The sequence below is a fragment of the Schistocerca piceifrons genome, chromosome 7 (assembly GCF_021461385.2).
Source record: "Schistocerca piceifrons isolate TAMUIC-IGC-003096 chromosome 7, iqSchPice1.1, whole genome shotgun sequence".
In the NCBI taxonomy this organism is placed as follows: Eukaryota; Metazoa; Arthropoda; class Insecta; order Orthoptera; family Acrididae; genus Schistocerca; species Schistocerca piceifrons.
The window spans coordinates 550,797,655-550,820,002 of NC_060144.1; the positions used below are offsets into that span (position 1 = coordinate 550,797,655).

Below are 22,348 nucleotides of genomic sequence, written 5' to 3' on the forward strand. Positions count from 1 at the left end.
ATAAAAATTAGCGCCAATAATACTTGAATTTCGGGAGGTGATCAACCTTGTTATATGTCCCACTTCTAGGAGCTGCTTGTCTAATCCTTTCCATCTCGCTCCAAAGTAAGATGGAACGTGTTGCCCGTGTGGAGACTGCAGAGCTTTAAATGCGGTCACAGTGTCAGACGACCATCCAATACCACATTTACAAGATTTCAACAGTCATCTCTCCACCAGAAACGTATTCTGTAAGATTGTGTTGTGGACTGACATGACAGCCAGTCCACAGTAACGGGTAACCGAAAGGCACGCGCTTAAACTCACGCAGGCTGGCGTGAGGTCTGAAACAGGATACGTAATGAATGCTACAAAGAAAAGCACGTAGCTGCTAGAATACTTAACTTTAATCCACAATTGGTGAAAATTGGTCGTGTTACTGTACATGCTTTATTAGATACATAGCAAAGGATAAATGGCGCCTTGCTAGGTCGTATCAATTGACTTAGCTGAAGGCTATGCTAACTATCGTCTCGGCAAATGAGCGCGTAATTCTCAGTGAACCTTTCCTAGCAAAGTCGGCTGTACAACTGGGGCGAGTGCTAGTACGTCCCTCTAGACCTGCCGTGTGGCGGCGCTCGGTGTGCCATCACTGACAGTGGCGACACGCGGGTCCGTCGTATACTAGCGGGCCGCGGCCGATTTAAAAGCTACCACCTAGCAAGTGTGGTGTCTGGCGGTGACACCACAGATTGACCTTATCTGAGCTTATCACCACAGTCCTGTTACGCCAGCAAATGTGCCTGAAACGGCTTTTATCATCCCATTGGGACTTTTCAAATTTTTGAAGATGCCGTTTGGTCTATCAAATGCAGCATAAACATTTCATCTATTTATTCATAGTATTTTGAATCATTTTACCATTTTTACTATTTAGATGATATTCTTGTTGCTTCAGCATCCGATAAGGAACAAATAACGCATCTGCGTTAGCTTCTCCTACAGATGGATCATATCATCTTAACGTTAACATGGGAAAACGCACTTTTGGAGAGAGATATCTTTGTTGAGTTGTCATTTGTCACATCAAGGCATTTCACCATTAGAAGGCCAAGTGAAAATAAACAAGGGCTTCCCTAATCCTAAAACTGTGGCAGAACTACGTCGTTTTTTCAGGCCCGCTGGATTCCTACAGACATGTTCTACAACATAATTCAGAAATACAACAACCTTTGTTTAACTTGCGTAAAAACGGCAAGAGGAAGGAGAATCGTTGTGTTACATGGACTGCCGGAGCATGCACATCATTCACGAAGTTAAAAGAAGTACTAGCTATCGCAGCTCTGCATGTCTTAACACATCTCTTAATTTTGTTGGGTGATGTCTCAGATTGTGATATAGGTACTTCTTTACACCAATAGCAAGAAAGAAAATGGAGAGAGATACCTTTCTTGAGTTATCATGTGTCACATCAAGGGATTTCACCATTAGAAGGCCTAATGAAAATAAACAAGGACTTCGCTAATCCGAAAGCAGTAGCAGAACTGCACTTGGGTTTTTCTGAATGTCTGTTACCGACACACAATGTAACTACAGTACCTATAACTCTAAATTGTTGCGAACTTATTCGGCAGCAAAATATTTCCCTTAACTTTTCGGATACAAAGAATTCTCAATATTCACAGATTAGAAGACATTAAAATTTGCCTTCAAACTGTGACCACAAAAATCAACATCTAGGCAACTGTGCCTCTGGAATTTCTCAGTCAGTGCACCATAGACATACGATAGCTTCCTGGAGCCAGACGCTGCTGATTCATTTTCCAGAGTTGCGGAAATCATGTTACGATCCAGAAATTCATACGAAAATACTGCAAAGACACAAATCAGTGACTCAGAACTGGTAAAAGTGAAGATTTCAGACTCCTATTTCCGAATGTTTGCAACTATAATGTTACCTGAGGGAAGCTCCATTGTTATAATTCTAAGGATATACTCACCCCTTATGTTAATCCATCCTACCGAGAAGAAGTCTTCCTTGCGCTACATAGCTTGGCTCATTCTGGCACAGTAGATCCGATTCAACAACGCTTCATTTAGCCTTCACAAGATACAATGCTGTGTACAAAAACATGTATTCGCTGTCAACGAGCAAAAACTTGAAAACACATCCAGTGCTTGTGGAGCTTCGAGTGAACTTGACAGTCGCTTTTCTCAAATGATTATTGATCGTGTGGGACCATTACCTTGCTCTCAAGGCTCCACCTATCTCTTAACATTGATCGGCAGGTTTAACGCTCAACCCCACTGAAAGACATCTCTCCCAGGAAGTGTCATCACATCTCTGTTGTTGTCATGGATCACACCTTCGAGAGTACCAAAGATCACCACCACCGATAGACGACGGAAGTTTGAGGGTGAATTGTTCACTCACCTCAGAAAGACCCTAGGTAAATACCACTTCAGAATCACTGCTTACCATCCGGCGTCGAACGGCGAAACCGAACACTTGCATCTTAACATCAAGACACATTAATAGCCCGACTTTCACTAGGTTGGAAAAATGGCAAAAAATTTTAAACGTTCTCCGAACTTATATGATTCCAGAATATAGCATCACCGCTGCAGAAGTGACTTATGACATCACAACTAGACTTCCGGCCGATTTCTTTGATCCCCCACGAGTGGAGTGTGATATTCCAACTTAAATTTTCAACTTAAAACTACACGTGGTGTAGCTTAAAACTATTAATATTCGATATCAGTGTGTAACATTTGTATTCATCCATCCTGAGCTCCTAACCTCTTTACGTGTATTCCGAAGACATGATGCAAAGAGAAAACCCCTACAACTTATGATGAGCCATTTCTCGTGCATTGACATTTCATACTCAGAAAACTGTTAGTCAAGCCAGCCTCCTTGCTGAAGAACGTGGATTCTGTGTCACCTCAGTCAGCTCCATGTCACAAGAACTCCAAAGTGGCGTCAGCAAACCCAACGAGGAGCGCTTTCTGGATATGCAGTGCACTTCCCAATTAAAAATAGTCATGTGGCTCTAAGTGTAACAATGATATACAAACACTGTACAAATTTCGGATACACATTGGAGTAATTAGTCTTTTGTTTATAACACTTTCTGGATATGCAGTGCGCATCCCAAATAAAAATAGCATCATGTGGCTGTAAGTGACACATTGATATATAAACTCTGTAAAAATTTTGAATACACATTGGAGTAATTAGTCTTATATTTATGTGGTTCTTGTTTCCATTTCAACTGATATTTAAAAAGATATAAACGGTCATAGTAGTTTCCTTTGTCTGATGCGAAATAAATAATAATTTTTACTGTAGCCCACCATGGTATGGCACCGGACTTCGTCTCCGACTCTGCACTCCTAATTCTTGTCGGTTCTGGGACCCCCGTTGAAAGTATCCAGTCTTACTGATTAAGGTTAATGATACCTTTTTGTTTAATTCGCTGACATATACTCGCCCACATTCTCTTCCTCAAGAAATAATCAGCATTTTATCTACTCTGTTTATATCCATGCTTCGATTGATTTTTGTTTTACCGGTCTAGAAACAGCAAGAAATGAGTCACATACCGCATCTCTCTTACGGTAAGTTGTTTCTTTGAATATCTCCAGTCGTTAGCGTCTTCTTCTGATACATATCTCTAGACATTTTAGTTGCCTACATCCTTTAATGCTGTGTTTGCCAGTCCCTGATCAGTTTCACCCTCAGACAGATATACAAACGCACTATCTATCTGTATATGTACCTTTCAACAGAGAATTTTTTAACATTTTAATAAGGACGTTTTCTTGTCCGTTTGACTGTTGGGCACAAATTTTGCAATTCATTTTAAACTGATTTCTCGATGATGTAGAGACCCGAACCTTTCAATTGAGATCAGAACTGGGTGACAGTTTAACACTAACTGGTTTTCGTGTCTGGCGTGTGGTGGAGGGTACTTCGCGCACATCTGATATTTCCCTCCTTTAGTGTTCCATCAGCGAATGTTACGCAGTAAGAACGATTGGTAGTAAACCACTGGGTCAGCTCGATTCTCTCTCATTTTTTATCTTCACGGCCTTTTCTCGAAATTTACGTAGCAGTAGCAGCACTCCGTTTTCAGGCCACAAGTGGGGCATCGGGACCATTCGACCGCCGTGTCGTCCTCAGCTGAGGATGCAGATAGGAGGTGAGTGTGGTCAGCACACCGCTCTCCCGGTCGTTATAATAGTTTTCTGTGACCGGAGCGCTACTATTCAGTCCAGTAACTCCTCAATTGGCATGACGGGGCTGAATGCACCCCGAAAAATGGCAACAGTGCATGGCGGCCCGCATGGTCACCCATCCCAGTGCCGGCTACGTACGACAGCGCTTAACTTCGGTGATCTGACGGGAACCTGTGTATCCTCTGCGGCAAGAGTTACGTAGGATGAATCAATATATTGGCTCAGTCAGATGAAAAGAAACTGAAATAAACCTAAAATTTACCGCATGTCTGTGTTGTAATCTTGTCAAAATGTTTGAAATTGATTGAAAAATTTCCCACACACAAGAACAAAGAGCAGAAAATAACTATGTACACAAAAAGTTTTTAAATCGCACTAAACATATAAAATAATTTCTCCTCGTTCCATACACGCTCCTAAACCCACAGACTTAGTCCTGAGAATTTCTGCTTACAAATTTTTAATAGCTGTTATAGTGCTTGAAAAATTCATAACAAAAACGAAGGGTACTAGCAATAGATAACATTAAGGAGTGTCGTTGGTAGCTGCTGTTGAGACAAATAACACAATAGTTTTTTATATCATTTGCAGTGCAGTTAAACTGTTAGTGACTTATGTATACTATCCTTACATCAATTATCCATTGGATGCAACTGACATTTTTCGTCTTAAGTTTCAGATGTATCTCATAACCATTAAAAATTCACAACTGCAGATTCTTAAGACTATCTGTATGGCACAAGAAGAAATTGTTTTATTCGTCATAGTCTGTTATAAAACATTTTATATTAAATTGATTTTTTATTTAGGTAATTATTTACACTTTCGACTGGCGTAACGAACCACATTGGCCGAGAAAAAAATAAAAAACAGGTCCAAATCCACGGTTCCGACCAGTGTGTTAAGATGATGTCCGTCAATTGTAAAGCAAACGCCGAAACCGTTAACCCAACCCCGTTCATTCAAAACGAGAAAGCAGTCTACCCTAGTACTTGATTGCGTGCTCTTTGTCTGGAAAGACCCGAGACTCTACAGAAAGTCTCTCCTAAGAGTCGGCAGGTGTATTTTCTTTGGTGATTCGGCAGAGATCTGCAATTTCGTTTTTGCAAAGTGTAGCTGGAGCCAGCCCAACAAATACTGGCCATCAGGCCTTTCATGCGAGGCCCACCATCGATAGAAAGCGTCTTTTTCAGTGTTCGAGTTAATAGATATGGATAAAACGAAGAACGCACTAGGCTAATTTGCGATACCTCTATCGAATGAACACGTAGAATTCCACGTAAAAAATCACTTCTGTTTGGAATGAGAAACAAACCGAAGCTTTTCGCCGGCCGTGGGCGTCGTATGGAAAACGTGTTAAATAGAATTTACACTACTAGCCATTAAAATTGCTACATCAACAAGAAATGCAGATGATAAACGGGTAATGGACAAATATATTATACGAGAACTGACACGTGATTCCATTTTCACGCAACTTATGTGCATAGATCCTGAGAAATCAGTACGCAGAACAACCACCTCAGGCCGTAATAACGGCCTTGATACGCCTGGGCATTGAGTCAAACTGAGCTTGGATTACGTGTACAGGTACAGCTGCCCATGCAGCTTCAACACGATACCACAGTTCATCAAGAATAGTGACTCACGTATTGTGAGGAGCCACTTGCTCGACCACCATTACCCAGACGCTGTCAATTGGTGTGAGATCTGGAAAATGTGGTGGCCAGGACAGCAGTCGAACATTTTCTGTATCCAGGAAGCCTCATACAAGTCCTGCAACATGCGGCCGTGCATTGTCCTGCTGAAATGTAGGGTTTCGCCGGGATCAAATGAAGGGTAGAGCCACGGGTCGTAACACATGTGAAATGTAACGTCCACTGTTTAAAGTGCCGTCAATGCGAACAAGAGGTGGCCGAGACGTGTAACCAGTGGTACCCCATACCATCACGCCGGGTGATACGCCAGTATGGCGATGACGAATACACGCTTCCAATGTGCGTTCACCGCGATGTCGCCAAACACGGATGCGACCATCATGATGCTGTAAACAGAACCTGCATTCATTCGAAAAAATGACTTTTTGCCATTCGTGCACCCAGGTTCGTCGTTGAGTACACCATCGCGGGTGCTCCTGTCTGTGATGCAGCATCAAGGGTTACCGCAGCCATGGTCTCCGAGCTGATAATCCATGCTGCTGCAAACGTCGTCGAACTGTTCATGCAGATGGTTGTTGTCTCCCAAACGTTCCCATCTGTTAACTCAGGGATTGAGACGTGGCTGCACGATCCGTTGCAGCCGTGTGGATACAATGCCTGTCATTTCGACTGCTAGTGATACGAGGTCGTTGGGATCCAGCACGGCGTTCCGTATTAACCTCCTGAACCCACTGATTCCATATTCGGCTAACAGTCATTGGATCTCGACCACCGCGAGCAGCAATGTCTTGATACGATAAACCGCAATCGCGATAGGCTACAATCCGACCTTTATCAAAGTTGGAAACGTGATGGTACGCATTTCTCCTCCTTACACGAAGCATCACAACAACGTTTCACCAGGCACGGCTGGTCAACTGCTGTTGTGTATGAGAAATCGGTTGTAAACTTTCCTCACGTCAGCACGTTGTAGGTGTCGCCACCGGCGCCATGCTTGTGTGAATGCTCTGAAAACTTAATCATTTGCATATCACAGCATCTCCTTCCTGTCGGTTAAATTTTGCGTCTGTAGCACGTGATCTTCGTGGTGTAGCAATTTTAATGGCCAGTAGTGTATTTGGGCTGTCTCCAGATACACATTGGAAAGGCAAAACTATAAATAACTGCCGAAACACCAGAGAAAATATGCCTGGTGACCGATAGGAGAGATATTCAGGATATCTAGTATGCGGGGTCTAATCTCAAAGAACCCGGTCTAGTCGTTCAAGTGGAGAATGAAACTTCTTGCACTACTGTTCCTGCAGTAACTTTTCCCACATACCTTCTTATTAAGATACTGGCTTGGACCACATTCGAATATTTCTCCATTACTTTTCGCAGCATACAGTTCATAAAATTTCCATTACTGATAGAGACATCCAAGTCATCATCGAAGAACATAGTCCACCACACACTATTCATTTTTCGTGACAGTGGTACTGAACTCTGAAGTATACATTTTCGTTTTCCGAGAGAGTACGGTAGGCAGAGCGAGACTAAAATCGAAACAGAACAAATGTTTGGAAAACAGTGCATCAGGTGACAAAAACAAACATTTCAAGACGCATATGAAAAATGCTCCTGTCACGGAGACTGATGGGCATATTTCACTTTTTGGACCTCCAGCAAACACACACAAACGTGTTTATTGGGCGTCGCGGCCTCTACTGATCGGCTCTCGCGACATTATCTATTATTCAGACGGATTTTCCGCCGGTTCGTGATAATGGGATTCCGGCGGCACGCCGAGCGGCTGTGTGTTTAACTGATTATCGGAGTGGGGTGGGCGCGCCGCCCGGTCGTGACCAGACGTGACTGGCGTTTAAACCGCTCGCCCGTATAATTAGCGCTCTGTCTACACTCTGTTGACGCATCCTGACGTTAAATCGTTCCGCGCTATGTTTACATTGCAAAGGTGTCAGCCCGGTCGAAGGCACTTCGTGAAATTCTCTGAATGCTGCCGCGTAACAGTCTGTTCGGCAGTGCACGTTTTTCATGGGACACCGAGCGACCGTAGTTTACTTAACCAGATCTGTAACAGAAACCACCTACGTCAACATGCAGAATGATTGTCTGTCGAAATATTCCTGTTCTATACCATTTTTATTCACGTTTATCTGCATCTACATTCAGAGTGAGGCGAAAATCGAAACAGTACAAGCGTTTGTGCAACATGCACATCCCTATAATTTACGGTATATTTTCTTACTTGTTATCTTTATAGTACTTACGTGAAATATACTTCGGCGGCAGTAGATTCGTTCTTCAATCTACCTCAAACGAATTTCCGCCTTAGTGCCCTGCCAAAAGAACGTCCTCTTCCTCCAAGGATTCAAGTTTGACGTCACTAACCATCTCCCAAATACTTGCGTGCTGGTCGAATCTACTGGTAATAAATCTGGCAGAAGCTCAGAGAAAGCTTTTGACAGACTGATATACACTCTCTGATAATCTGAAGGTATCAGGGATAACATACACCTTGTACAGAAACATGTTTGCGATCGTCTAAGGCCATGAAATTGTAGCAGGGATTTAGAAAGCAGTGAGGCAGGATTGTAGAGTGTCTCCGACGTTGTTAAAACTGTATATTGAGAAAGCAATTAATGAAATGAAGGAGAAATGAGGAAAGACGCAGTTCAGGAAGAAGCAATAAAAACATTTCTAATTGCAGAAGAGAGAACAAATGACCTGCAACAGCAGTTTAATGGAAAGGATAGTGTCTTGAAAAAAAAAAAGTTTTATTATGAACTTCAACAGAACTGAAATATGAGTAATGCAATATAGTAGAATTAATTCAGGTAATGCTGTAGGATTCAGATAAGGAAATGAGACAGTAGAAGAAGTAGATGAATTTTGCTATTAGGGCAACAAAATAACACAAGAGGACAGGATATCAAACGTAGATGAGCTACATTATGAAAAATATTTCTTCAAACGAACAATTTCTTAACATATAAATTTAACTGTTTCGAAGTATTTTCTGAATGTATTAGTATCGAGGGTAGTCTTGTAAGGAAATGAAATGTCGAACTAAGCAACTCAGACAAGATTAACATAGTTCCTTTTAACCACGAAAGGATAATAAAGGTTGGGTCAGCAGGATGAATCATTGATAAGCAGATACTGGATAGAATTAGGGAAGAAAAATAATTTATGGCACAACTTGACTAAATGAAGGGATCGCTTCATAGGACATATCCTGTGTCTTGAAGGAACTAATTCGGTTGCGGAGGTAGTATGGCAAGAAAAAATCGTAGAGAGTGACAAAGGGATCAACACGGTAAGCAGGTTCAAATACGTATTGGTTGCAATAATTACTCAGAGATGAAGAAGCTTGCACAGGATAGAATAGAGTGGACAGCTCCATTCAGATAGAAGTCTATATTAACAAAACCATGTCACAGTCTTCTTGGTACTATAATTTTTCCTGGGCAGTTTGTACAGATCATTGCTAATAATAAGGAACAGAAAAATATTTATTCCTGAATTTATTACGTTGCACGTTGTAGGAGCTTTTCCAAATCAAATATCGTATAAATCCCCCAGCTCAGCTACTGAGCATCTGTGGTATCAGCGTTCGATACCACACCTGTTAAGGGTTGCAGTTATCGACTCCGCGGTCCGTACTAGTGTCGCTGTACCCGCGAATCGAGACTAGCGGCTTGCAACATATCTCTAGCTTGCGCACGGCCACTCTTTCTCGGGACATCGAGTGGGAAAGTAGTATAGCCTTCAGCTGTTTGGAAGCTACCTCTGACAAGGCGCTTAGTTAAAGTATGGCCTATGTGATGCCTCTATAGCTCTCTGTTTGTAATTATGTTCCTCCTGACTATGAAGACTCCTGTACCACCACTTAAGTACAATATATGATTTTTTACCAACGACTTCTAGTTATTTTAGTCATTGTAGATACAGACCATGCAGCCAGCTCCTTATAGACTTCACTGACAACCCTCTGTATATGCAAAGAAGAGATTTGTATGTTTCTATTTAGTATTGGCCACCAGTCATTTACATTGGCGGCGATTCGTTCGTCGTTATCATAACAGCATCCTCTCTAAAACGCTGACTAAAGCATCTATTTTCTTTTTTGTATCGTTATATGTTTCGAAATCTTAAGGGTGGACCATTGAGCAACACATCTCTTCACTCATTTGTGTACTGTGCAGAGTGGGACAAAGACATTGCCAATTACGTCATACGGTAACGTGGTTCAAATTCCCTTGATCAGGTAGTCGTTCATTACTCTGCGCTGTAATTGCACATGTGGATTAGCCTTGGCAGTGGCTATTTTCGCTTCGCTGTTTGTTCTTATGGAGCTGATGGAGGTCCGTAGACCTGAAGGTTTGAAAAATGGGGTGACCTAGATATGTGTTGGCTTTAAGAGGAATCTTGCGCCACGAAACTGTAGTGCTTTGGGCAGAGGTCCGTCCACGGGTACCGAGCTGGGCATTCACTTCCCACAGAACGCTCTGCAGAAGGGGATGACGAACACACATTCCTCTGTCGAAGGATACATCGGATTCCTCGCAGAACCTCTTTTAGCCATGGAAGGCATCTCTAGGCGTGTGCAGCTTCTCTCAAGGTGAATGTAGCGAAGGTGTAATGTCCAGCTTAAGCTTTCAAAATACCGCATTCTCATTGGGTCACTCTGTATGTTTGGTGAGAACCCGCGCAATTGCACCGTGCCTACATGCAGAACTTTTCATTCGTCCTTTCCAGAATCGTATCATAGAACGGAAGTAATCTCCTGGCTGTAGCTGCGAGCCTTTGGGCTGTAGCTGCGAGCCTTTGAGCGATTGGATGAATTACACTGACGAGAAAAGTCGCAAAGAAAAGTCGCAAAGAAAAGTCGCAACGCCATGAAGGAGATGTGCGAGATAAATGAAAACTGACAGGTCTACTTCTACACCTGGAAGATAACGTCTCTTCAGATTTCACGCCAGTCGCATAGCGCAACTACGACGATGCAAATCACTTTTGCTTTAAATGCGCACTGTAACAGCTGTGAGAGTTAGTTTTCTTTGAGAGTGGACTTGGTGAGTTGATGTCACTCAATAATGTCTTTCGGGTGACGAAGACGACATCATCAACACCTCACAGAGTCTGAACGAGGTCGTGTAATAGGGTTGCAAGTAGCTCGACGTTCCTTCTGCGATAATGCAGAAGGATTTGGCAGGAATGTAGCCGCTGTAGCCTTGCAGCGGTGGTCACAAGAATATACAGCCGCAACGAGAATTGTCCCCGGACGTTAACGTGACACTACCGAGAGGGAATACCATAGTGTTTGGTGTATGGCTCTGGCGCATCGTATTGCATCTACAGCAGCAATCTGAGCAGCTGCGGGCAACACAGTGACAAAACGAACTGTTTTACAAATCGGTTATTTCGAAGACAGCTCCGAGCCAGACTTCCTGTCTGGAGAGCACGGTAGCGGTCTGTTACGTTTTCTCCTCGGTACCAATGTTGCTCGTATGTGGGTTAGGAGGAGGCCCGTTGACGACCTACACCCAACCTGTCTGCATGTTACACTCACTGTAGTTACGATCTACGGTGCGATTTCACACGACAGCAGGAGCACTCCCGTGTTTATGACACGCACGCTGACTGCAAATTTGTATGCCAGTCTGGTGATCGGACCTGTTGTGCTGCCATTTATGGGCAGCATTCCAGAGGGTGTTTTCCAATAGGGTAACGCTCGCCCACATACCGCCGTTGTAAGCCACCATATTCTACAGAGTGTCGACATGTTGCCTTGCCCTTGCTCGATCACCAGCTCCGTCTGCAATCGAGTACATATAAGACATCATAGGACGACATCTGCAGCGTCACACACAATCAGCGTAAACCGTCCCTGTATTGACCGAGCATGTGCAACAGGCATAGAACTCCTTCCCACAAACTGACATCTGGCACGTCTGCAACATAATGTTTGCACGTTTCCATGCTTACATTCAATATTCTGGCGTTTACGCCGATGATTAATTTATCACAATTTCACAGTTACAGTGGCTTTCTCGTGCTTACATTAATCTGAAATCTTGCAACCTTAATCACTGAAGTATGTTAGGTAAACAAACGTATTCCCGAAATTTCATTACTCCACATTAATTATTTTTTGGTGTTGCAGTTTTTCCCATTGGCGTGTAATGAAATTGTTTACCGCTGTTACATACGAGGCCTATTCGGAAAGTAAGCTCCAATTAGGCGCAAAATGGAAACCACTGTGAAAATCCGATGGAACTTTGCACAGACGTGTTGAGCTGTGTCTTTAGTGTGTCTGTCGCTCTTTGCAGTTCAGAGAGCAAAGTCATCACGTAGAATTGCCTAAAGCAACAGTGTCTCTCGTCAAATATGTTGATCTAGTGAGAGATTTCGCCTGAAGCTATTCAACCTGCATAACATAGATGTCATGCGTTTCTTTCTTCAAGACAATTTTCAGCCGCAGTCTGCAGTGGCAATGAAGATGCTCCTGCAGCGTTTTCGATGGGAAGTGTTTGGCCACCCACAATACAGCCCTCTGTTGTTCATCTCTGCTCACATGAACCTCTGGCTACGAAGACAACATTTTGGCACAAACAACGAAAGGAAGACCAGCGCAGAGAATTGGCGGAAAGCACAGGAGGTTGCTTTCTGTGACTAGGGTGCTGGAGAGTTGGTACAACGACATCACGTATGTCAAGTCGGAGCGGCGACTATTTAGAGAGGTAGCTGCAAGGTGTTGCTAACTGTTCCGAATAAAAAATTTTTGATTTTCACTGTGGTTCTCATTTTGCGACCGATCGGACCTTACTCTCCGAACAGCCCTCGTATTTTTCATTGAGCGGAATTCTATATCAACACTACCACAGGCGGCGATTTCCAACTGTGGCAGCAAGATGACCGAATTTTAGGCGGCTCAGAGAAGACGTTTTGCCTTAGGCTTTTATACAATACAGTCGGCCGATGTGGCCGAGCCGTTCTAGGCGCTACAGTCTGGAACCGCTCGACCGCTACGGCCGCAGGTTCGAGTCCTGCCTCGGCATGGATGTGTGTGATATCCTTAGGTTAGTTAGGTTTAAGTAGTTCTAAGTTCTAGGGGACTGATGACCTCAGAAGTTAAGTCCCATAGTGCTCAGAGCCATTTGAACCATATTTTTAAATACAATACAGTCCTTGTCAGGTTGGTGTAGAGTAAGCACCCTGCCTTAGGGTTTTGTACAGTAATGACTTTACCTTAGGCTTTTGTAAAGTACAGTGTTGTTGAGGCTCTTGTAAAATATAAACACCTTAGGTTGGGGCGGGAGAGATGATGGCTGAAGCGAACCTTGCTACCACTGGATTGATGTCTGTACTTAAGCGCCAATGACAAAGGGAGGGCTGACATCCCATCATTCAGCCTGTTTTATTTACACACTGTCTGATTGATAAGACGGCACATCGGAGCGGGTGTTGAAGCAGTTTACAAATGAATCCAACCCACTCCCGTCTGGAACCAAGTGGACGCTCTTGAAGTCACCTAGCTTCTTGCTTTCAACGATCATTTTTGGCACCCTAATGATATTCGCTCCTAGCTTTTCATGTACATTCTGCATCTGATTACTACCGCGTGAGGTGCCACGGTGGTTTACGTCTTGGACTGGCATTGGGGAAGACGACGGTTCAAACCCGGGTCCGGCCATGCTGATTTATGTTTTCCGTGATTTCCTTAAATCGCTTCAGGTAAATGCAGGGATGGTTCCTTTGGAAGGGGGGATCAGATTGTGGTACAATAAGTACCCTCCGCCACACACCGTAAGGTGGCTCGCGGAGTATAGATGTAGATGTAGGTACGGCCGACTTGCTTCCCCGTCCTTGCTTAATCCAATGGGACAGATGACCTTGCTTTTTGGTTCCCTCCACTCAAATCAACCAAGCAATCGTCTAATTAACAACTTACATAGTTATTGTCCGTCTCCACGATGTACTAAAGTAGCTGAGGTTTATGCTTCCAACTCACATTGGCCAAGGTCATATTGAGACGTCAGTATGTAATTTCAGTTTAAACTTAATAAGCGCACTTGTTATAATACCCTTTTGTTTCCATTCATAGCTAGAAAATCACTTCTGTTACTGACATATCTATGTCAATGATGTGGTATCCATTTTGCTTCGTGCTTATCTGACCCACCCTAGTAACATTCATTTAAACAAAATGCTTTCCATTGCGCAGCACTACTCTCGTTTTCAGATGCTTTTAATGATCATTTGGAGTGGTTCTTCGTGCTGTTGAGCACCAGAATTTGGTTTTGCGCATCCGTGGGATATACTGAAACCACAGTCGGCACGTCACATTCTGTTAGTCTGCATTCTCGTTAGGGGTGGTCCCTCAGTCTGCTGGGTAGCAGAATTTAGTTTTGTGAATCCGGATATACTGTAACCACAATTGGCACTTCCCAGTAAGGCAGATATCCACAACTACACTTCACAATTATGTGATACAAGCGGAGAGTTTATGGCAAGCGACAATAGAGAGCTGTACTTTAAAAAAGCGATAGTATATTATCATGATATTACGGCTATGGCATCTCCCAGAGCAGGGTGGAGCAGTTATGAACCAGTATGGCGTGAGCGGGTGGTGGAACAGAAGTGAGAAATGTGGAGGATGCAGGGAATGTTCTTCTTACATACATTTGAACTGTTTGATACACCGGGTTAGCGGCCGACTGGCCGCTGAATTCTGTTGAACTGGCTGCCTGCACGCTGGCGTGGATGCTCCACCAAGCACTGGAGGCCTTGTTACGTAAGCTGGCAACGTGGGCCTCGCGTCATTGGCGTATAATCGACTATGACGTATCTGATATGACACCCGCCAATGCCCGGCCGCCCACCACGCCCAGATGTCCATTCTGCGATGGTACATGATGGTTGGTGCGCACAGTGTGCGACCTGCTGCCCCTTATCGGCTGTGTTGCTGGATATAACCTGGGATGGCCACGTGCACCATGCAGTCTGGAGAGGGACTAGCGAGGTCCCTAACCTCTAACGTCTACTGGCAGCTCCATGATCTATCCTCGTTCGGCACAGCCCTGTCGTTCTGGCAGGGCTGCGAGACTAATTCCATTATAAGAAAGTCCGGTACTTACAGTCGGCAGCAGTGGGCTTATGGTGCGTGTGCTCCACTACCAGTCACGTATTCTAAAAGGCCACCGCCACTGTCTGAAAAGAAACATGCCTTGTCTCATGATTCACAAGTCTGTACAATACCGCTAAGACTGCTGTTTCAACGAGCTTACTATCCTCGCAACATCGCATTGGCCTTATTGAATCATTAAAATGACTGGAGGCTGTGCTGTTGCAATACAAAGCTCAGGCTCGCACTAATGTGACCATATATGGTCGCTCCGCTACACTGCAGTCGTATGTATAGTACACAATTTAAATCAGCTTCTACATCTACAACTAAAACACTGTATGTGATTAGGTTGTCAGGCAACGAATACATGTACGATTGAATATGAAAACATACACTACCGTTTTCTATCTCTCAAGGATAACCATCTTTTCAGCTTGCTGCAGCGGAATCTCAGATAGCCACTTGTACAGTGCACTGTTGCTCGTCTCTGATAATCATGATGACACTAGATGCTAATCCCGTTTTTATTATCTGTTCAAACCATTAATGTGATATGTCTCGGCAGCTTCGAGATAATGTAAACTGAGTGTTTGCAATTGTTAAACGTCAGAAAATACGAACACAGATTACGTATTGTGGGACTGGGAGAGAACACGACATTCACAGGTCTAGAACATCTCAGGTGCCTGAATAACTTCGGCTGATGCTGCACAATTTCTATACGCAACCCTTGCGAACCGGTCGGCGGCTGTGGACGAGCGGCTCTAGGCGCTTCAGTCCGGAACAGCGCTACTGCTACGGTCGCAGGTTCGAATCCTGCCTCGGGCATGGATGTGTGTGATGTCCTTAGGTTTAAGTATTTCTAAGTCTAGGGGAATGATGACCTCAGATGTTAAGTCCCATAGTGCTCAGAGCCATTTGAACCATTTCAACCTTGCGAACCTGTGTGGAAATCTGAAGAAGTCCTCACAATTTCTTAGCTACATATCCCACGTTAACATGCGTTCAAAAAATTATTCAAATGGCACTGAGCACTATGGGACTCAACTTCTGAGGTCATCAGTCCCCTAGAACTTAAAACTACTTAAACCTAACTAAACTCAGGACAACACACACATCCATGCCCGAGGCAGGAATCGAACCTGCCTCGGTCCCGCGGTTCCAGACTGTAGCGCCTAGAACCGCATGGCCAATCCGGCCGAACATGCGTTCCTCAGCGGGCGCATTATGGTGACATTTAGCAAGATAATTGCATGCTAGACACGAATGCTGTTGTCTCTGCTACACTTACACTAACCCAAATATATCATCTATTCCATATAATATTCAATGTAGGTACACTACAACGCTGTCATGGGCTGCATGACGATGTTCTTATCATGATTATCTCAAGAATTCCTTCGTTTACCCAACACAGCTACACTTTTAAGCTCTCTAACGACTTATCTACATCTACATCTACATCCGTACTCCGCAAGCCACCTGACGTTGTGTGGCGGAGGGTACCCTGAGTACCTCTATCGGTTCTCCCTTCCATTCAAGTCTCGTATTGTTCGTGGAAAGAAGGATTGTCGGTATGCTTCTGTGTGGGCTCTGGTCTCTCTGGTTTTATCCTCATGGTCTCTTCGCGAGATATACGTAGGAGGGAGCAATATACTGCTTGACTCTTCGGTGAAGGTATGTTCTCGAAACTTTAACAAAAGCCCATACCGAGCTGCTGAGTGTCTCTCCTGCAGAGTATTCCACTGGAGTTTATCTATCATCTCCGTAACGCTTTCGCGATTACTAAATGATCCTGTAACGAAGCGCGCTGCTCTCCGTTGGATCTTCTCTATCTCTTCTGTCAACCCTATCTGGTACGGATACCACACTATTGAGCAGTATTCACGCAGTGGGCGAACAAGCTTACTGTAACCTACTTCCTTTGTTTTCGGATTGCATTTCCTTAGGATTCTTCCAATGAATCTCAGTCTGGCATCTGCTTTACCGACGATCAACTTTATATGATCATTCCATTTTAAATCACTCCTAATGCGTACTCCCAGATAATTTATGGCATTAACTGCTTCCAGTTGCCTGCTATTTTGTAGCTAAATGATAAGGGAACTATCTTTCTATGTATTCGCAGCACATTACACTTGTCTACATTGAGATTCAATTGCGTCAATTCGTTGCAGATCCTCCTGCATTTCAGTACAATTTTCCATTGTTAAAACCTCTCGATACACCACAGCATCATCTGCAAAAAGCCCCAGTGAACTTCCGATGTTATCCACAAGGTCATTTATGTATATTGTGAATAGCAACGGTCCTATGACACTCCCCTGCGGCACACCTGAAATCAATCTTATTTCGGAAGACTTCTCCCCATTGAGAATGACATGCTGCGTTCTGTTATCTAGGAACTCTTCAATCGAATCACACAATTGGTCTGATAGTCAATATGCTCTTACTTTGTTCATTAAACGACTGTGGGGAACTGTATCGAACGCCGTGCGGAAGTCAAGAAACACGGCATCTACCTGGGAACCCGTGTCTATGGCTCTCTGAGTCTCGTGGACGAATCGCGCGAGCTGGGTTTCACACGACCGTCTTTTTCGAAACCCATGCTCATTCCTACAGAGTAGATTTCTAGTCTCCAGGAAAGTCATTATACTCGAACATAATACGTGTTCCAAAATTCTACAACTGATCGACGTTAGAGATATAGGTCTATCGTTCTGCACATCTGCTCGACGTCCCTTCTTGAAAACGGGGACGACCTGTGCCCTTTTCCAATCCTTTGGAACGCTACGCTCTTCTAGAGACCTACGGTACACCAATGCAAAAAGGGGCGGGGGGGGGGGGGGGGACTTCCTTCTCGTACTCTGTGTAAAAACGAACTGGTATCCCATCAGGTCAATCGGCCTTTCCTCTTTTGAGCGATTTTAATTGTTTCTCTATCCCTCTGTCGTCTATTTCGATATCTACCATTTCGTCATCTGTGCGACGATCTAGAGAAGGGACTACAGTGCAGTCTTCCTCTGTGAAACAGCTTTGGAAAAAGACATTTAGTATTTCGACTTTTAGTCTGTCATCCTCTGTTTCAGTATCATTTTGGCCACAGAATGTCTGGACATTTTGTTTTGATCCACCTACCGCTTTGTCATAAGACCAAAATTTCTTAGGATTTTCTGCCAAATCAGTACATAGAACTTTACTTTCGAATTCATTGAACGCCTGTCGCATAGCCCTCCTCACACTACATTACGCTTCGCGTAATTTTTGTTTGTCTGCAAGGCTTTGGCTATGTCTATGTTTGATGTGAAGTTCCCTTTGCTTCCGCAGCAGTTTTCTAACTCGGTTGTTGTACCACGGTGGCTCTTTTCCATCTCTTACGATCTTGCTTGGCACATACTCATCTAACACATATTGTGCGATGATTTTGAACTTTGTCCACTGATCCTCAACACTATCTGTATCTGAGACAAAACTTTTGTGTTGAGCCATCAGGTACTCTGAAATCTGCTTTTTGTCACTTTTGCTAAACAGAAAAATCTTCCTCCCTTTTTTAATATTTCTATTTACGGCTGAAGTCATCGATGCAGTAACCGCTTTATGATCGCTGATTTCCTGTTCTGCGTTAACTGTTTCAAATAGTTCGGGTCTGTTTGTCACGAGAAGGTCTAATATGTTATCGCCACGAGTCGGTTCTCTGTTTAACTGCTCAAGGTAGTTTTCAAATAAAGCACTTAAAAAAATTTCACTGGTTTCTTTGTCCCTGCCACCCGTTATGAACGTTTGAGTCTTCCAGTCTATATCCGGCAAATTAAAATCTCCACCCAGAACTATAACATGGTGGGGAAATCTTCTCGAAATATTATCGAAATTATCCTTCAGGTGTTCAGCCACAACAGCTGCTGAGCCAGGGGGCCTTATGTTTCATCTACACTTCGGAAGTCAAAATTTTCAAGCATATTTTCTGTTAGAGCTGACAAATTTTCTTCAAGTAAGTTATTACAGTATAAAATGCAGTTGTTCCAAAGAAAATGCCTTTTCAGCATGATGCACATCGAAATTGTTGTTTTTATTTATGCACCCTGAAACATTTCATGACACCCACTGAAGATGCCTTCTAAAAAAGGCGAAACGCGTCTGGGTGTATCAATAAAAATAAAAATTTCGATGTGCAGCTTACAAAAAAGGCATTTTATTAGAAACTACTGCAATTTATATACAGCTGCTGCGGTAATGGCAACTACAAGAAACAAGTTATTACAGTGTTTGCTTCAAATTGTTGTTGCTGCTTGTGGCCTTCAATCTGAAGACTTGTTTGATGCTGCTTTCCACACTCCTCTACATTTCCGATTAACTACTACAGTCTACATCAATTAGAAACTGGTTACTGTATTCGTCTCATGGTGCCCCTCTACAACATTTACTCCTCATACTACCCTCCAGTATTAAATTTATTATTCCTCCATGTTTCAGAATATATCCTAGCAAGCGATTCCATCGTTTAGGCAACTTAATGCCCCAAACTTTGTTTCTCCCTAACTCTCTTGAGTGCTTCCTTTTTAGTTACGCCGTCTACTCATCTAACCTTCAGAATTATCCTTTTGCACCACATTTCAAAAAGTTGTGTTCCCGCCTTATCTGAACTGCTTATCGCCCACGTTTCACCTACCTTCAAGGCTACCTTCAGAAAAGACTTCCTGATGCTTGAAAATATATTCCACGTTAACAAACATTTCTTCTTCAGGAACTCTTTTCTTTCCATTGCCACTGTACACATGATATCCTCTCTACTTCTGTAATCGTAAGCTATTTCACTGCTCAGACAGCAAATTTCATCTACTACTTTTAAAGCCACATTCCCCACTGAAAACATACGGCTGTTTGGTATTTTTTCTTTGGTAAAAGTTACAACAGTCATGGGCCAACTTGTGTCAGTACAATACACAATAGGTTTATGGCAAGTTTCCCAACAGAATCAGTGCATGCATCTAAGCCAGAGGGGGGGAAGACTATTATGGTGGTAAGTGGATTCATACTGCCCAACTATAACTCATTTAAATTCGTTTCCTCCTCCTGTTCTGGATGTTTCACTTTTTTGTTGGGAGGTGTAGTTAACTTCCATTCTTTTGGGGTCATTAGCCCATTTTCGTGTAACCATTCCTCCCGCCCGCCACTCTATTAATTTGGGATCCAGCGTCACCACTGAATATTACAGTCTAGCGGACTTGAACGAAGTGTAGTGGTATCAACACCTGCATGCGCCATGTTTATTTTTGATGAACGGCATCATAAATAACTTCGCTTTGTTGTCGGCAAGGAGGGGAGGGGGGAGGCGAAGAATCAGGCCCACTCCTCTCCCCTCCACTCTTGTGGATGTACTTGAATGTGTCTCGTTGTGGCTTGTAGCAGTGTTCTGTGCTCGTCCGTGTGCACAGCGAGGGGTCCGGTGTGACGTTCTGCCTCTCTGTGTGTTTCAGCCAACACGTGGATCGTGCCCGACGTGCCGAACCTGTAGTGCCGGCAGGTGGCGCCCACGACCGCGACGGCAGCGCCTCTGCCGGCCGCTGCAGGCTGCGGGGCCAGCCGGGAGCCGAGTGCGCGTCGGCGGTGCCGCAGGCCCGCTGTGCCGGGGGTTCCCCGGGCACTCGCCAAGCTTGCTTCAGAGCTGCGTCGCCGTGTATCTGCGCTGCGCTGCGCAGCCCTATAGCCTTGCAACGCTCGAGTGTTGCTGCTGAAGAAATGTATATATGGATGACTGCAGTAAAATGAATAAATCGTTTGCTAGTTCTCAACGTCTACCTTTTAATCTATTTGTAAAACTGCTTCCTGCACTCCCGGCGGTATGACTCCTAGAGTATTCCCTGTACTTGGCTGCGTTTTGCTAAAAGAAGGAAGATGCCGAGAGTGAAATCCAGGATTCTGGTTTTTATTTTGGGGGAGGGGGGGGGGAGGAGGTGGAGAATGAGGTACTACACTCGTAGAATTAATAACAAACAGGTGCAGTTCGGCAGGTGTTAGTAACCCCATTACTCCCTCCCCCCCCCCCCCCCCCATCTAGATTTACCTCTGAACCTGACATATTCCTGTCTGTACCATGATCCCAAAGCATCAATTCACTTTCCTACTGCCTGGATGTAATTAGGCTGCTGCTAGTGCCTAGAATTTTTCCTTGGTGGGAGGACACGAGGGCTGTGGCAGGGTGCACACAGCCTCTATACTGAGGAGCTAGTCGATCTATTAGTAGCGCTTACAAGGCCAGGAACCCGACAATAGCTTGGAGAGTTGTGTGCTGACCACTTGGCCATCAACACTGCAGCCCATAACGCCATTGGCAAATAATGACAAGGCGGTCAGTCGAGCTCTCTATTGACCCGTACAGGGCAAGAAGGCAGCAGTACAACATGAAGCCATATTGCTGCTCCACAACATTTTGTGTGCTTAAAGAAAGCTATATATAAGTTACACATTATATTGGCTGCTTCAGAAACGCTACTCAGCTATATTATAATCGTATTAAGTAAAGACAGAGTGTTTGTAAATTAGTTATACAAAAGCAAACTTAAATTGTGAAAAGGGTAAATGTTCGATTTAACATCGAATGCACTACATCTTTAAGTTTTACTCCTGCCTCACGCAGTTACTTCGAGATGTTCGCACTGACGTATTGTGGTTTCATGAATCCAAATCCTCTACTGCAATTCAAAGACAACTCAGGACTATTATTAATGGGTACAATCGTTTCACCTAAAATGGCTGGGTGAGGGTCGGCCAGTAGTCTCTGTGACACAGCTGTTGAAGAACTTTGGCTCCCTTAAACTTGCAGCTGGAGAACATCAACGAGACGTGCCAGCTTAGAATTGAATGTGTCAAGTGCTACCTTGTGTACGGTATCACGGAAATGCCTGCCACTCAAATCATACTGATTATACTGTTGCAAACGTTAGGAGAAAGTGACAAAGAAAAAGGAGAAATGTTTAACAGAATATTGACCAAAGATAATTTTCTTGATAAAATTGTGTTCAGTGACGAAGCCACCTCCAATACCCGCTGTAAAGTGAACCGACATAGTGGATGAACAGAAACCACGTCACATAATCGATCATGCATGGGACTCCTCTAAGGTAAATGTTTTTTTCACTGTAAGCTGTAACAATATTTACGGTCCTTTCCTTTTCGTCGAGTCGACTGTAACTGGTATATCGTACCTGGATATACGTGAACATTATCTAATGACTCAGTTGTAACAAGACATGGGCACAGAATTTATTTTCTGGGAAGATGGGGCGCTACGACATTATAATCCTGATGCAGTCTATATCTCCGTAGAATGTGCGCC

At 43.8% G+C, this 22,348-nt stretch overlaps 1 protein-coding gene across 1 annotated transcript in view; it reads left to right on the forward strand.

Annotated features, from left to right (window-relative positions):
- The window catches only part of LOC124805061 (carbonic anhydrase-related protein 10-like), a 392,918-nt gene extending 372,114 nt beyond the window's left edge, over positions 1–20,804 (forward strand). The window contains exon 11 of the mRNA XM_047265485.1: positions 20,490–20,804. Coding sequence (XP_047121441.1) covers positions 20,490–20,527 — 38 coding nt within the window. The 3' untranslated portion in view covers positions 20,528–20,804. The remainder of the gene's footprint in view (positions 1–20,489) is intronic.
- Positions 20,805–22,348: the final 1,544 nt, after the last annotated feature.